The sequence below is a fragment of the Drosophila ficusphila genome, unplaced genomic scaffold (assembly GCF_018152265.1).
Source record: "Drosophila ficusphila isolate 14025-0441.05 unplaced genomic scaffold, ASM1815226v1 contig_791, whole genome shotgun sequence".
In the NCBI taxonomy this organism is placed as follows: Eukaryota; Metazoa; Arthropoda; class Insecta; order Diptera; family Drosophilidae; genus Drosophila; species Drosophila ficusphila.
Genome location: NW_025064737.1, coordinates 29,006,287 through 29,020,811, shown reverse-complemented (window position 1 = coordinate 29,020,811; position 14,525 = coordinate 29,006,287). Strand labels below are relative to the sequence as shown.

Here is a 14,525-nt window from a genome sequence, read left to right as displayed (position 1 = left end):
GAATATTAAATTTAACAACTCACGGGAATGCCGTTGGCTAATATGCCCTTCTAAAATCATTGTTAATAAGTATCTTACGTTCGCTCTCTTTGGCGCACGTGCGCTGCTTTCGGTATTTTTTTATCGGTCGGAACAGCTGTTCGGCTGTAAGTTTTATTCTCGCCAATGTTTATTAATTCAAATTCCGCTTTGAAGTGATCAAATGGAAGACAAATTTTGCCACAGCTGGACAAGCTCTCCTCCAGTCGCCTCCGCATCCTGGAAACTCCTGCATTTCGTATTCTGCAGTACCATCGAATAAAATTCCCAGAATATTGCATAAGAAACCTAATATTCCCATCGAAGCTGCGACAGTTAATTGAAAGTTCGACTTTGTATTAAACAGTCAATTGTTTCGCATTTCGCCAATTGAGGAATTGATTTTTAATAACTACCCAAGTGGAGGAATCAAGCGCTTTTGGCCTGCACTTCCCATCGTACAGCCACAGTGGCCTGGATCGAGAAATCTAATCGCGCCGCAGGGACCATAAATTAATTCGAAGAGTACGCTCCGAATCCGAATATGAGCAGGTACCAGAAAGGCCGAGGAGCCGGTGGCCCCACGAATCCGGCTGGGCCAGTCTACGGCGTGATCTCGTCGTCGGACGACACTGCTCCGAATCTCGCGGATTTCGCCAGGTAAGCGGCTCGAAAACGTTTTTATTTTGTTTTGGTTTGATTTACTGTTTGGAGAGAGAAAACCGGCTTAATATTGGGCTGCAGGCGGGCTTTCGATCGGTCTGTTTCTTTGGTTGTTGGCGTCTAAGGTTTAACGACCATCCCGTGACGCAGCAACTTTCATAGACGGCTTTTCCCAATAAGTAATTCGGTTATCGTCACTAATTGTCCTATAGTTTATTATCCGTTTTTGCGCTTTAAACTCTTGTTAATATATGTACAATTTAAACGGAGTTTGGCCAAGTTTTTCGATTAATTTTCTACATATGTATATATACTACATGCGTGTATATGTTTTTACATATTTACATTCTTGATTGAAGAACATTATAAAGTGCTTATTTTCTTATTGTACTCCATCAATCCAAAATCAGAAATTCTGAGATTAAGCTATCATCTTTATTTACTGTCAATATGCAACTCGGGGTTAAGTGCCGTTTCCTATTAAGATTCTTATCGGGTTCCCAAGATACGTGCAGACAACGACACTCCATTCGACTGGTCACAAATTAATTGAATTAGCAGATTAGATCAGGATCGTATGTGACCACCGGCACACCCGTCAGTATCACTTGAAAATAAGATTAGCGAAGATATATCCAGCCAATTAAGTAAATTATTAATATGGATTTACCGTAAAATAGTAAAGCAGAATGTTGTTAAAGAGGTGTATATCATTGTAATTTAAATCATACTTTAAAAAAAGGGGGCGCGGCTTGGTTAATGTAATATAGTTACAATTCAATACTGGGTCATTTTTTTAGTCATCATAATTTTTTAAATTCCCGCGTGGAACCCAAGCACAACGGAAAACCGCAGACCCGTTTAAATCGTACTCGTTCGGTTATCTGTCCAAAAGACAAACATAATGAACTGTAAATACCATATGCTTGATAATGACTTTTAAGGCTTATCTGAGCCCTAAAACGAAATGAACATTAAACAAACATTTCGGGCTTTGGAGCCATAAACCTGGGTAAATAGTTGTCTACAATGTTGCAAGCTTGAAATAGTTTCTTTTCCGAGTTCTCTCCAAAGAATGACATTGATGTCGTTGTAATGATAAGTCTTTGCCTTCTTTTTTCACAGAAGACCTTCACTTGAGGCCAGAAAAAGTGAGCTGGGCTTGTTCTTGAACTGGGGAAGCCCGAAAATGAGTGTGGAAGTTGCGGCGAAGCTGAGAGAGCGCAGCTGGATCGTCGACGTGCTGACCATTTTCTTCGGCATTGGCACCTGGTTGGGCGTTAATGGTACTTTCATTCAACTGCCCCTGCTCGTGGACGAGGCACCGGAGGGCTGGAGCCTGCCCTCCTACCTCAGCGTGATGGTCCAGATTGGCAACCTGGGTCCGCTGCTCTACACGGCCATCCAGAAATATTCACCCAAAAAGTTGAACGACGGCTGGACAATCCACGGAGTGCTCTTGGTGGGAGCCCTTTCTTGCTTACTAACGGCCTTCTTCTACAACCGGACTGCTACCGTGGCAGGAGTGGATCACAGCCTGGCCCTATTCGTGCTGACCTGCTTTACGGCGCTGAACGCCTGCACCAGTTCGGTACTCTTCATGCCCTACATGGGTCGCTTCAAGGAGCAGTACATGGTCACCTATTTCATTGGCGAGGGGCTTAGTGGACTCCTGCCTAGCGTGACCGCTTTGATCCAGGGAATTGGCAAGAGCGGCGACTGTGTCTTGGTCAATGTAACCGAAACCGGCCAGGAGATCTACGAGCTGCAGAAGACACCGCCACGATTTGACACCCGAGTTTTCTTCCTCATCCTCTTCGCACTGATGGTGCTTTCCTACGTGGGATACACCCTGCTCAACTCCCTTTCAGTGGCCAGGAGGGAATATGCCGAAGTGACCGTCAGCGAGGGCAACAAGTACGTTTACGGAGAGGCGGAAAACCAACCCAAGGCGGACAAGCTCAGCAAGGGGCAGTACACATACCTTCTGTTACTGATCGGAGCCATCTCGCTGTTCAGCAACGGGATGTTTGGGAGCATCCAGTCCTACTCCAGTGCCCCGTATGGATCCCAGGCTTATCACCTGTCGGCCACATTGAGTGTCATTGCCAATCCCGTGGCGTGCTTCATGGCCATGTTCCTGCATTTCACATCGCTACGCATCATCACCGTGCTCTCTATCCTAGCTGGTGTGCTGACCAGCTACGTGTTTACCACGGCTGCCCTGAGTCCACTGCCGCCACTCCACGATCAGACAGTGGGAGCCGTACTGGTGGTCACCGCTTGGACTTTGCTGGTAGGGATCGTCAGCTACACGAAGCTGGGAATCACCACCGTGATGCGGGCGCAGGGCGGACAGTCGCTGGTATGGGTGGGCGCCATCACGCAGCTGGGGTCCGCTATCGGGGCGGTGGCCATCTTCTTCGCCATTAACTACTCGGATCTGTTTCAAGCCGCAGAGACGAGCTGCTGACCTAGCCGGAAGTCCGGCGGAACCGAAGTATCCAGGAATGCATCGTGATTTTTTAGATGATTTTATTGTAGTATAGTGTGATATTTTTATATATGTATTTTCACCTCCATAGTCACAATGAAGACAATACCAAAATACCTGAACGGCACTTTTAACTTGGTTAACCAATTTTAAGGTTATATCGAAACCATACCGATGTTTCTAATTATATCACAGAATTGCATATATACTGAAAATCCTAGTGTTTAATTGTTCTTCAGGATGCGGTCCTCACCACCAAATCATTGAATTCGTCTAGAAACACTAAAAAATTATCTTTATCTTATTTGAGTTATTCCAAATGCAAGTCTTTAGAATTTTCTGTTTGAGTGGACCCATTCGACTGCTCCACCTCGCTGTCGATGTCACCCTCGTATCCGGAATTGGTTTTCGAGGCAACGGAGCCTCCAGACTCGGGGGACTCGTCCAAGCTGCAGCAGCTGCAGAAGCACTCGCTGAAGTGGCGGCAGGTGTCGCCCAGCTCTTCGGGGCCCGCCTCTAAGACCTTGTTAAAAGCTTCGATTTTCTCGCGGAGACTGCGACTGGCGCTTGGGCTCCCAATCAGCTGGCTTGCTTGGGGGGAAGGTCGAGGGGAGTCGTTGCCAATCTTCTCCAGAAAGCCGAGCACTTTCTCCAGCGATTCCCGGGCCCGCTTAAAGTTTAGTAGGCCTTCGCGCAGAACTTGGCTCTCATTGAGGTGCTCGAATTCAACCAAGAGGCCATGAATCTCGGTCAGGTCCGAGGGCAAGCTGATTCCCGTCACGCTGGGAATCTGTGGCGCGTTCGCAGCATTGACCGTCTCGAAACCCATGATCAAGCGCCGGATCTTAGTGGCCTGGGCCTGGTGGCCACTTCTTGCCAACTGCATCATGTTGTTAACGTCACCAACCTCCTTGAGCAACTGGACCGACGATTGGACGACGTCCTGGTGCTGCTGGATTCCCAGCCTCAAGCGATCGCACAGGTTTTGGAGGTAAGCGCTGATTTTGCGCACCTGCTCCTTCTCATCCAAATCCTCCAAAAAGACTGCGGTAAAATGGAACAATTTAAAGGAGGGAATACTTAATATGCGTTACCTAGCCGCATGGCCGGCATAATTATCATTAAGTATTATCTAATCGAGGAGCAAGTGGTATGATGGACTTCCCCACGAAACCTTACCAGGCATCAAACTTTCGGTCCCTGATTTGTTATTATCGTCGGCCATGACGATTCGCTAAAATCAAGTGAGCGCAGCCGAAAAACACTATTAATTTACGAAACTCTGCTTTTCGATTTACGAAATCTAAACTAAACCTAAAATTTTAAGTTTCGCTTTTACGTCAATTTGACAGCAAAATAAGTGTATTTCTTAAAAAAAATATTTTGTTACTTCAAAAAGCTAGGCCAAAACTGCGTATTAAGGGCAAACTATGTTCACATTTTAAAGTGGATATTTTCAAAAATTCCATGGTTATCGACCCAAACTATTCCAAAACTGTTTGGGAGTCCATAACTTTGCCAATTTATTCCCGATTTTAATGTGTTTATGAACCGATTCTCTAACGAACTGCATTTAAAGTTGAGCCTTCTTCGCTAGTCGCATTTTTGACCCACTTGCATGTTGGATATTTTGAAATATTCGGTCGCTAAAAATTAGCCAAGAATTTTAGTTGGGTAAAATTGACCGAGTTAGGTTCGGTTTTTGGAGGGGCTTGAACCCCGACCCTCCCAGAATGGAACATTTTTAATGCAGTTCCTTCAAGAATTCTCAAACGAACATTTAGAGGTACGCCATTTAGGATTTGCATTAAAATTGGCCAAGTTATGGAATATTAAGATGTTGCGAAGACACTGCGTTTTCTTTTTGTTTTAAAGCTAGCCTACCTTTTCATCTTAAAATAAATAACTTAATTATTTACTGTCTGATACATGTACTCACTGCGAAAAAATCTAGGTGTACCGCAATCTTTCGTCTTCTTGAAGTAAGATAATCACTGTAACCACTTTATCCGCAACATTTACACTTTACCCTGAAATTAAATAAGAAACAAAAAATAAATAAATAAAGTGTTAAAGATAGTTATGGTAAGTATTAGTTTGTTAGTAAAAAATGTATTTACCTCTTCCGGTTATTGATTTAATGCAGTATTTCCCAAAGTGTGGGTCGCGACCCACTGGTGGGTCGCGTGTAGATTTTTGGTGGGTACTAATTGTCATATAGATCTTGTAATTTTTTATGTAGGTGGGTCGCGGTCTCGAAAAGTTTGGGAAACACTGATTTAATGCATCTTGAAGTTCACTCCAAGTAAAAAGGGACAGTCATCACCTGTAATGAAAAGAAGGATTTCAAAGTATTAGTTTATTTATTTTATAGAAATTAATAATTTAAAAAATACATACCCCAATGGGTTGATGCACTGCATCCTGGAGTAGAGTTCAATAAGATAATCACTGCAACCACTTTATCCGCATCATTTACACTTTACCTTGAAATTAAATAAAAAACAAAAAAAAAAAAAAAATAATTTGTTACAAATAACAATAGTTAGAATACATTTGTCAGTAAAAGGGTATTTACCTCTTTGGGTTATTGATTCAATGCATCTTGAAGCCCACTCCAAGTAGAAAGGTATAGTCATCACCTGTAACGAAAAGAAAAATTCCAAAATATTAGTTTAATTATTTTATACAAATTAATAGTTTAAAAGATACATACCCCAGTGGGTTGATGCACTGCATCCTGGAGTGGATTTCAATAGAAGATCACGCCATTCATAATTGATCCGGCAGCCTGTTGTCCAGTCCATTTAGGTGGTGTCAGCATACTATATGTCTCCGGTAACTGCATTCTTACAACTATTCTTACTATATACATTAATATTATACGTCCCTAATTGTTTTTAATTATTAATTGTGTGTGATTTTCATGTTTTTCCAGTTAAATATTTGATCAAATTCGTTTTTTAAATTTCTTTCATGTTCTTGAATACTTTCAGATACTTTATCTGTTGCTTTTAATTTCTTTGTCAAAATATTTCTGATTTCTTAAGATAAATAACTTGAATATTTATTGTCTAACGGATGTACTCACTGCGTAACAACCTTGGTGCACTGCATCCTGATGACCAGCTCCAAGTTACATATAAGATGGTGTCACCAATTATTTTCTGCAACCAGCCAAATGCACAACCAAAATCCTGAAATAAAATAAAATAAATATTTAATTAAATAATTGCATTACATTTACAAAAGTCCACGTCATCACTTAAAAAAAAAAAAACTGCTACTCACCTCCTTCGGTTTTGATGCACTGCATCCTGGAGTCCACTCCATGCAGGAAGTTATTAAGAGATCGGGCACCTTTAAGTTCATGCCAAGTCAGGTCATGATGCAGTGCATCCTCCACTTCGAGCAGGAGGATATACACAACTCCATGCCAAGTCAAGTGATGATGCACTGCATCCTGATCCACACCAAGCAGGAAGGCATCTGGCATCCGAAAGCCCATGTCAAGTAAGGCCATGATGCACTGCATCCGGGAGTGGGCTCCAGTAGGAGGAGCCGACCCATGATGCACTGCATCCGGGAGTGGCCTCCAGTAGGAGGAGTCGGCCGGATACTCTCTCTCCCACTCTGCAACCACTTCACCAACACACACGCACACACACACTTCCAGAGACCGGAGAGAGTTTCTTAGAGAAACTGCCGGTCATCCCGGAGAACTTGAGAAATTGGCCAAAATCAAGGGGTATCCCACTACGAATCAGCCAGAACCATTTGGGAATTATAAGTGCAAGAAAACGAAAAAAAAAATTAATTATCATTGTGGCTGACGTGGCCATATTAATTTAATTAACATTAAGTTAACATTACATTTACATTATATTAAATTAAAATTATATTAACATTAAATTAACATTTTATGTATTTTTTTTAACATTTCACATTTAAAATAATTTTTTTAGCCTTTTGCATTTAGCTTGGTGCTCAAATTTTGTGGTTAATTTATTAAAAAAGCTAAAGCTATCAGATATACTGACATCCATTTTATCAGTTTATTTGAACATTGGCAATCCCTTCAATCTACTATTTTTTATTTAAAAATAATCTGTTTCACTGCTCTTTTCCAAAACAAGGGCAAATTTAACTAAAATGATCTATTTCTAAATTTACTTTGAGGTTCACTTTTTATATCCTTGCAGAGGGAATATAATTTCAGTCAGAAGCTTGCATGTCTAAATGTCCATAACTTTTATATTTTCAAACTGATTTCTAAGCGGCACACGTCTAAAAGTTTATAATAAAAATAAATTTTTAGCAACTGCATCAATAGTAGAATACATTTTTTTATTTTTTATCCGATTTTTTTTAATTTTTATGTTGTAACCTCTGTCCAAATTTTCAAAACGTGGGTTTGCTGAAAATTGGGCAAAATGTACTAATTTTAAGTCACATTTTTAATTTTAATCAGATTTTGAATTATTTATTTTTTAATTATTTTCGTTGATTTTATTAATAAACAATTTAATTATATTTCATTAAAATCAGACGACTATATCATACAGTTACCATAGGAACCATCGGTGAAAATAAACGTGAAACTGTGAAGTAAAACGTTTATGATGACTGCAAGGGAATAAAAGCTTCGGCTTCCCGAGGCCAGCTTCCTTTCTTGTTATTTATTTATTTGGCATTTATTTATGCCATTTAAATACTTTAAACGACGCTATTTATCACGTTTTATTACCAATTTATTTTTGCTACGCGGATAAGCACGCAGCCAAACAAAGTATAGTTTTGGAAAGCAAAGAAGCCCAACTATCTATGCCACAGAATGCAATTTAACTCATCCTTGAGTAAGTTGATTGAAACAGATCAAATGTGAATGCCATCGGATAGGAAATTTTATTGCGAACTCATCGATGTATGCAATTTCACATTTGGAAGAGTACTTCCTCAGATACTGCAAAAAATTGTAACGCTTTGTGGTAATTACTATGTGCTTATGAAAGTATACTAGTGGAAGTGATAGCAGCAAGCACGCACAAAGCGTTAAAAATAAAAATGATATATTATCGAAAACTTAAAAAAAATCTGACATGAACAGGGGTCAAAATATCGAGCATCTCAGAATGGATAATTTTGAATGCAATTAATTCTATAATTCTACTCTATAACAAACATTTAGAGGTATGCCACTTTGGAGTCGCATGTTAATTTGCCAAGTTATGGGATCTGGAAGTGCTGTGGAGGGCAACATTATCAAATACTTGAAAAATCTGACATGAACGAGGGTCAAAATATCGACCGTCCCAGAATGGAAAATTTTGAGTGCAGTCCCTTCAAGAGTTCTCTAAGAAACTTTTAGAGATATGCAGCGGCGGATTTAGAATTTCAATCTGGGAGGGTTTTCGATTGAAAAAAAATTTTTCAGTGTTAATCTACTCTGTGGAATTTATATGTTAATCTCGGGAGTTAACTTTATATCAGTTCATATACATTTCTAAATATTGTAAAATTATTCAATTATAAACGAATAGTTGCAATTCAATTTTACCGCTCTGCAAATGCAAATGGGTAAAATTGGCCGAGTTAGGTTCAGTTTTTTGGTGAGGGCTTGAACCCCAAAAACCCCCCGTAAATCCTCCACTGCTATATATCTTGAATAAATTTATTTGTTGCAATTTCCACCTTCCCACGGTTTCGATCTCCCGATTTTGATGACCTTTTTGAGCACTTTGATCCCACTGTAGCTGGCTGAGCGAACAGCTGTTTGGTGGTTCCTCGGTTTGTATACTTTCTGTTTTCATTTTGATTAGGGAACGATGATTAAAGCCGTCGAAACGAGTCGTCGCAGTTCTCAAAAAAATTGACTTTTGTGTTTGCTTTTCCGCAAGCAACTTTCCAACTGAAAATATAAACTGAAGCATTTAAAAAGTGCGTAATTGGGATTTGGTTCCGATGTGAAAAGAGTGCACTGCGGTTGCAGTTCGAATCCACAGAGTCTGAGCCACAATTTGAGCTAAAATTAAGATTAAGCAGAGCTGCTCACCAGACCTCTCAAAATGAGTCTGTGGCGGAACCTGCGCTCCCTCGAATCCCGCAATCTTGACCTGGCCCTTAACCAGCGGGAGAATAGGTTGGTGGCAGGCCACCTTCCGTCGGCCATCTTTCGAGAGCGCCTCGGTGCGGCGGAGAACTTCTTCCAGCGCAACCTTACCGGTCACTATGGTTGCGTGAACGCCCTGGAGTTCAGCGGGCAGGATGGTCAGTTTCTGGCCTCGGGTAAGTGGAACTACCTGTTGATAGGCTCCCAGCTAAACCGTGTCCCCCTTTCCTCCCCAGGAGGCGACGACAAGCGGGTCTTGCTGTGGAACATTGACCGCGAGGTGGTGTCCCAACTGGGAAAGCCACGGGCCATGAACGAAAGGCATGCCAGCAACATCTTTTGTCTGGGATTCGACACCCAAAACACCTACATTTTCTCCGGGGGAAACGATGACTTGGTCATCCAACACGACCTGGAAACGTGAGATACCTGTTTAATTATTACATTTAGGATAAAAGTATAACAATAATAACTATCGTTACTTTCGTCACTGTATCCACTCAAAATCTAATCAAAAGACCTTTACAACATTCTGTCCTTTTATTTAGTGGAAAAACTATAAACTACTTCTCGCACGATGGCCCTGTTTATGGCCTGAGTGTAGACAGGACTAGTGGCCATATGCTGAGCGTGGCCACTGAGCACGGCGAAATCCTGGTGTACGACCTGCGGGCAGGCAAGTCGGAACCCCTGGCTCTGGCAAAGTTCAAGACGCCCTTCAATGCCGTAGAGTTCCACCCCCTGAACGGCAACTTCCTGGCCACCGCCAACGCCAAGAGGGGAGCCATGCTCTGGGACCTGCGCCACCACCAGCAGTGAGTTTCTCGTGGCACTTTCCAGACTCTCCCGACCAAGTCTTAAGTCCTACCTTGATCCAGGGCCCTCTGCCAGTACAGCTACATCCCGGAGTCCCCGAGCTGCATGAGTGTGCGCTTCAACTGCAACGGCACCTTGCTGCTCACCCTGCACCGCCGGCTGCCACCGATCCTGTACAGCCCCGGGTCCCCGGAGCCGGTGGCCACCTTCTACCACGAAGAGTACTTCAACTCGTGCACCATGAAGAGCTGCACGTTCGCGGGGCCGCAAGACGAGCTGGTGGTCTCCGGCTCGGACAACTTCAACATGTTCATCTGGCGGCTGGATGGAGTGGATTGTGCGTTTGCTTGGGGGATCCCGATACTGGTGGACTGGTTAACTGACTGTGTGTTTTTCCCTTCTCAGTGGAGGAAAAGAACCAGTGGATGGAGACCCCGCCTGTAATCCTCACTGGCCACCGCTCGATAGTCAACCAGGTGCGCTACAACCGCCAGCGCTGCTTGCTCGCCTCCTCCGGCGTGGAGAAGATCATCAAGGTAAGTTATAGTCATCTGGGTTGCTATTTAGTTATTAACTCATTATTAACCCGCCCTTAGCTGTGGAGCCCCTTTGCCCAGCAGGGCTGGGAGGGATCCCTGACCCAATCCGAGGCCCGGCCTTACTGCAACCGCGCCCTGCACCGCGAGTCATCGGACCATGTGTCCCAGGACTTCAGCGCCCGCAACACAGACGAGGATGAGGTGATGCTGGCCTTCTTCGACGCTCTGGTGCAGCACGAGCTCGAGTCCTGGAGCAGCTCGAGCACCTCTACGGAGCGCAGCGCAGCCAGCTCGGCGACGGAGGAGCCTAGTGAAGAGGAGCGTGGACAGGATCAAGATTCTCGGCCGGATAGGGAGCAGGGGAGCCACGATCGGGAGGACGTCGACACACCCAACGTGAGCAAGCTGAGCTTGCAGACCCATCCAAACCGCATCTTCTACCTGATCGCCAAGAAGCGACGTGCCTTGCTGCAGCTGGCGGTGAGGGGCACCACTGGACAGCCGCGCAACGTGGACTTGCTGCTCCAGCGTCTCCTCGGCGAGCAGAAGCAAATGGCCACGCAGGCGCGGATCAGCGATTGGCTTGAAGAGACGCAACGTCTTTTTCGGAACGACGAGCTGCCCACCACATCGGCGGAGGCAGCAGCACGGGAGCAGCAACACCGCTCCGACGACCAGCTCAACCGCAGTCCCCGGCGGACTGAGAATTCGAGAGCAGGTAAGCTTGCTAACGTCACACAGACACCTTGGTCAGGGGCAATGTTCAAGGTGAGCGTTTAATAACATCAAGAAATCTATAAGCTATGGGACAATTTGTCATTTTTGAGTTCAAACTTCTTCTTGCGACCCGGGAAGATCTCCGCCAGACACACAGCAGCCGACATTAGACATCCTATGGTGAGGGCGTAGAAGGCCAGCTGGACGTCGGACAGGGTGAGCACCTTCCACCGGCCGGCGTCCAGCTCGGCCAGGTACTCGGGGAATCGCTGGATGCGCCACTTGGCTCGCTCCTTCGCCTCCCCCGTCCACAAGCCCACGATTCCTCCAGCCACCAGGCGCAGCACGATGCGGTTAACATCTTCCAAGTACGGAGAGGGGCGTGGCAGGACGTAGGCGATATGATAGTTCTTGGGGCACTCGGCAATCTTGTGCACCTTCTTGGTCATCACGTAGCGAATGTCGCTCAGCTCCAAGCTGGCCGAGCGGGTTACTCCCGCAAACCCGCCTCTCTTGGACACCATTTCAATAAGGCGCTCTTCGCCTTCGGCGACCAGCATCATCTTTGCATCCAGCCGCCGATAGACCTCCGAGTCGTGGCCATAGAAGAGGTCGTCCCTGAAGGCAGGATGCTTGATGTAGATTGGTTGGCCGGACTCATCCAGTTCCCTCAAGGTGTTGACATCGCGGTAGTAAAGAGGTCGTATGTACACTGTAGCCAAACTGGATTCAAGCAGAGCTCCGAAGATCACGCTCACCAGGCACAGGGAAGCCACGAAGATGCGCTCCGAGTGGAAAGGCGGAAAGCGGCCCACGTTCACTCGCACCCAAACGACCCAGGTGTCGATGAAAATGCGACGAGCCTCTGCAAGGTAACCTATTCCCGTCTGGGAGTCATCTGGTATGCGTTCGATGCGGAGGGCAACGTTGAGAGTCCGCAAAAGGAGCCAGACCAGGGACGCAAGGAGGCCCACCAACAGGAAGCAGAGCCACACATCCGCGTGCACAGCGAAGAGGGGCAGGATGGACTGCGGGATCCTTTGGGCCTTTTGCACATACAGGCAGAGCTCGTCCATGTAGACGGCTGCGCTGAACTGGATGCGGGAGGTGAGGTAGTCCTTGACGAAGAATCCCGCGAAGATGATGTCCACCTCGCCACGGTGGGCCCGACCCACGCCGCCGCTATACGATCCATCCGCCAGGCGACCTCCAAAGAACTCGTCATCCGGCCAGAGGTAATCGGACGTGAAGTTCAACTGCCTGGCCACGATCTTGGCCAGCTTTGCATCCGCCCCATTCACGCTCACTACCTTATGGCTTTCGCCATCGCCCGTTACACTGGAGTAAACCGAGTCGAAGATGTATATTCTCAAGGGATGGCCGGCCAAATTTTTGTAGATTGTGGTATACGTTTTGGGACCTCGAACCAACACTACCATTTGCTTGAAAGGATTGTAGAGCACAATCCGTCCCATATTCAACTGAGCGTAGTAAACCCGACTGTGTCCATGTTGGAGCCAGACCTTGCCCATAAAGTCCACTAAAGGTTCGTCATCAACAGGTGTATAGCTTTCCAAAGCCAGTATGTAAAAGCCTTCTGTGTCGAGCAAGTGGTTTAGGATTCCTTGCATTTGCTGCACATTTTCAAACAAATATAAATTGTGACGGCAAAGTTCCGCTGTCGGAGGCTCGTCGTCCTGATTCAGACGAATTTTAAGAGAGATCGCTCCCGTCGTCATCAGAAACTGGATCAGGTCGTTGTTTCCGTCTGCAGGACTTCTTAGGTGGAGTTCAAGGCCACCCTCCAGCTGCCCCAAAATCGAAGCCAGAACCAGCGTGAAGTCCGTGCTATTGGCTTGAGCAGCGGTGCCTCCCACGAGGGTTAGCATAATTAGCTGCAGCGTCGTCGCCATGTCAGGAGTTACTGAACCTCTGGCTGAGATTGTGTAGCCAACAATAGGACACTGGACTCACGCTCTAAGGGTGTAGGTCGGCTGACATCCTCTTTGTCGAGTGTTTGCTTAGTGTCAGAACCGGTGACACCTGAGGGCGGACTGCTGCGCACAATTATTGGCAAGTGCCTGGGGCTTGTTGACACTACTTAACTTGGCCAAGTCATGGGGCCATTTATGGTGCCCAAGCCCATATACATATGTGTATGCTTACCTTTACCGTACCTTTTATTAGTAACTACAACGGGATGTAACTGAAACACACTCCGAATGAATTTTTCACTAAATATATTTCACGCAAAATATTCTTTTCATTAACGATTTTTCTGTTTCAGTTGAAAAAACGCAAACCCTTGTCGATCGAACCGATCGCAAACGAAAGTTAAAGCGTCAGCGTTTTTCAGACAAGCACAGGAGAACGACTCGTCGATTACGTCCCACCGAAACGGACAGCGAAATCGAAAGCAGCGCTTCAAGAGACTCCGACTGTCCGGAGGCGGACAATGGCTATGAAGAGGAGGGAAACAATCACAACAACATTGCCAACGAAAGCGAAGACGAGCATGGGGCCAGCTCCTCCACCAGCTCAATGACCTCCATGGAGGCGCAGCTGTCCCAGGCTCCCAGCAACTCCAGTTCTCTTCCTTTTTCCCCCGAACTGGAGACCAATAATAACAGCCAACTGACGTCGATCCACAATAGCAAGGCAGTCAACGGTCTAATTCCGGATATCTGTAATGCGGAGTCGACAGCGTCCACGTCCTCGTCCATGTAGATTGGCCTCATACTGAAGCCCAGATAATAGCTTTTTGAAGCACTATGGCAGGCAAATTATGTTCATAAGCATAAACAACCATCCACTTTACGTTTGGATCTCCGCTGAAACTCACATATTCGTTCATAGCTTAGCTTTCATAGTATTTATAACTACACTTCGTAGTTTTTGATAGAAACAAAGAAAAAAGGGTTTTTATAAAGCGAACCTACTTTCTTAAAACAAATCGTGTGATTAACTACTTTTATGTTACCAACATATAAAACCTATCGAACTTTGTATTTTTAAAGTGCATAATAAAGAAATGCGAACAATTCAAAATCACTTATGATTAATAATAAAACTACTCAGAACGACCGGGAGACATATTTTTCATAAACACCGGAGAAGTGTTATTCAAGGCGCTCCTTCCTACTTTACTTGAATTTTTAAAACCTCTTAC

At 45.0% G+C, this 14,525-nt stretch overlaps 4 protein-coding genes across 4 annotated transcripts; 2 read left to right on the top strand and 2 right to left on the bottom strand.

The window, feature by feature from the left end:
- The first annotated feature begins 10 nt into the window (after positions 1–10).
- On the top strand, positions 11–3,291 carry LOC108098683 (solute carrier family 52, riboflavin transporter, member 3-A). Its single transcript, XM_017201792.2, has 2 exons — positions 11–678; positions 1,807–3,291. Exons 1-2 carry the CDS (start codon positions 563–565, stop codon positions 3,152–3,154), a joined length of 1,464 nt encoding a protein of 487 aa, XP_017057281.1. The 5' UTR covers positions 11–562; the 3' UTR covers positions 3,155–3,291.
- Positions 3,292–3,449: 158 nt separating this feature from the next.
- On the bottom strand, positions 3,450–4,524 carry LOC108098684. Its single transcript, XM_017201793.1, has 2 exons — positions 4,355–4,524; positions 3,450–4,219 (listed from the first exon to the last, which is right to left on the bottom strand). The coding sequence occupies exons 1-2, from the start codon at positions 4,398–4,400 to the stop codon at positions 3,486–3,488; spliced, it is 780 nt and encodes a 259-aa protein (XP_017057282.1). The 5' UTR covers positions 4,401–4,524; the 3' UTR covers positions 3,450–3,485.
- Positions 4,525–8,963: 4,439 nt separating this feature from the next.
- Positions 8,964–14,492, top strand: LOC108098685 (DDB1- and CUL4-associated factor 5). Its single transcript, XM_017201794.2, has 7 exons — positions 8,964–9,460; positions 9,521–9,704; positions 9,833–10,099; positions 10,163–10,437; positions 10,506–10,636; positions 10,697–11,357; positions 13,644–14,492. Exons 1-7 carry the CDS (start codon positions 9,241–9,243, stop codon positions 14,081–14,083), a joined length of 2,178 nt encoding a protein of 725 aa, XP_017057283.1. The 5' UTR covers positions 8,964–9,240; the 3' UTR covers positions 14,084–14,492.
- On the bottom strand, positions 11,378–13,634 carry LOC108098686. The gene has a single exon (XM_017201795.1). It carries the CDS (start codon positions 13,267–13,269, stop codon positions 11,434–11,436), a length of 1,836 nt encoding a protein of 611 aa, XP_017057284.1. The 5' UTR covers positions 13,270–13,634; the 3' UTR covers positions 11,378–11,433.
- Positions 14,493–14,525: the final 33 nt, after the last annotated feature.

What these genes read in the sequence shown, in the direction of transcription:
- LOC108098683 (XM_017201792.2), top strand. Translation starts at nt 563, where the DNA reads ATGAGCAGGTACCAGAAAGGCCGAGGAGCCGGTGGCCCCACGAATCCG. An exon ending in AATCTCGCGGATTTCGCCAG is followed by an intron (nt 679 to 1,806) that starts GTAAGCGGCTCG and finishes CTTTTTTCACAG; the next exon opens with AAGACCTTCACTTGAGGCCA.
- LOC108098684 (XM_017201793.1), bottom strand. Translation starts at nt 4,400, where the DNA reads ATGGCCGACGATAATAACAAATCAGGGACCGAAAGTTTGATGCCTG. An exon ending in GACCGAAAGTTTGATGCCTG is followed by an intron (nt 4,220 to 4,354) that starts GTAAGGTTTCGT and finishes ATTTTACCGCAG; the next exon opens with TCTTTTTGGAGGATTTGGAT.
- LOC108098685 (XM_017201794.2), top strand. Translation starts at nt 9,241, where the DNA reads ATGAGTCTGTGGCGGAACCTGCGCTCCCTCGAATCCCGCAATCTTGAC. An exon ending in ATCCAACACGACCTGGAAAC is followed by an intron (nt 9,705 to 9,832) that starts GTGAGATACCTG and finishes CCTTTTATTTAG; the next exon opens with TGGAAAAACTATAAACTACT. An exon ending in GACTGAGAATTCGAGAGCAG is followed by an intron (nt 11,358 to 13,643) that starts GTAAGCTTGCTA and finishes TTTCTGTTTCAG; the next exon opens with TTGAAAAAACGCAAACCCTT.
- LOC108098686 (XM_017201795.1), bottom strand. Translation starts at nt 13,269, where the DNA reads ATGGCGACGACGCTGCAGCTAATTATGCTAACCCTCGTGGGAGGCACC.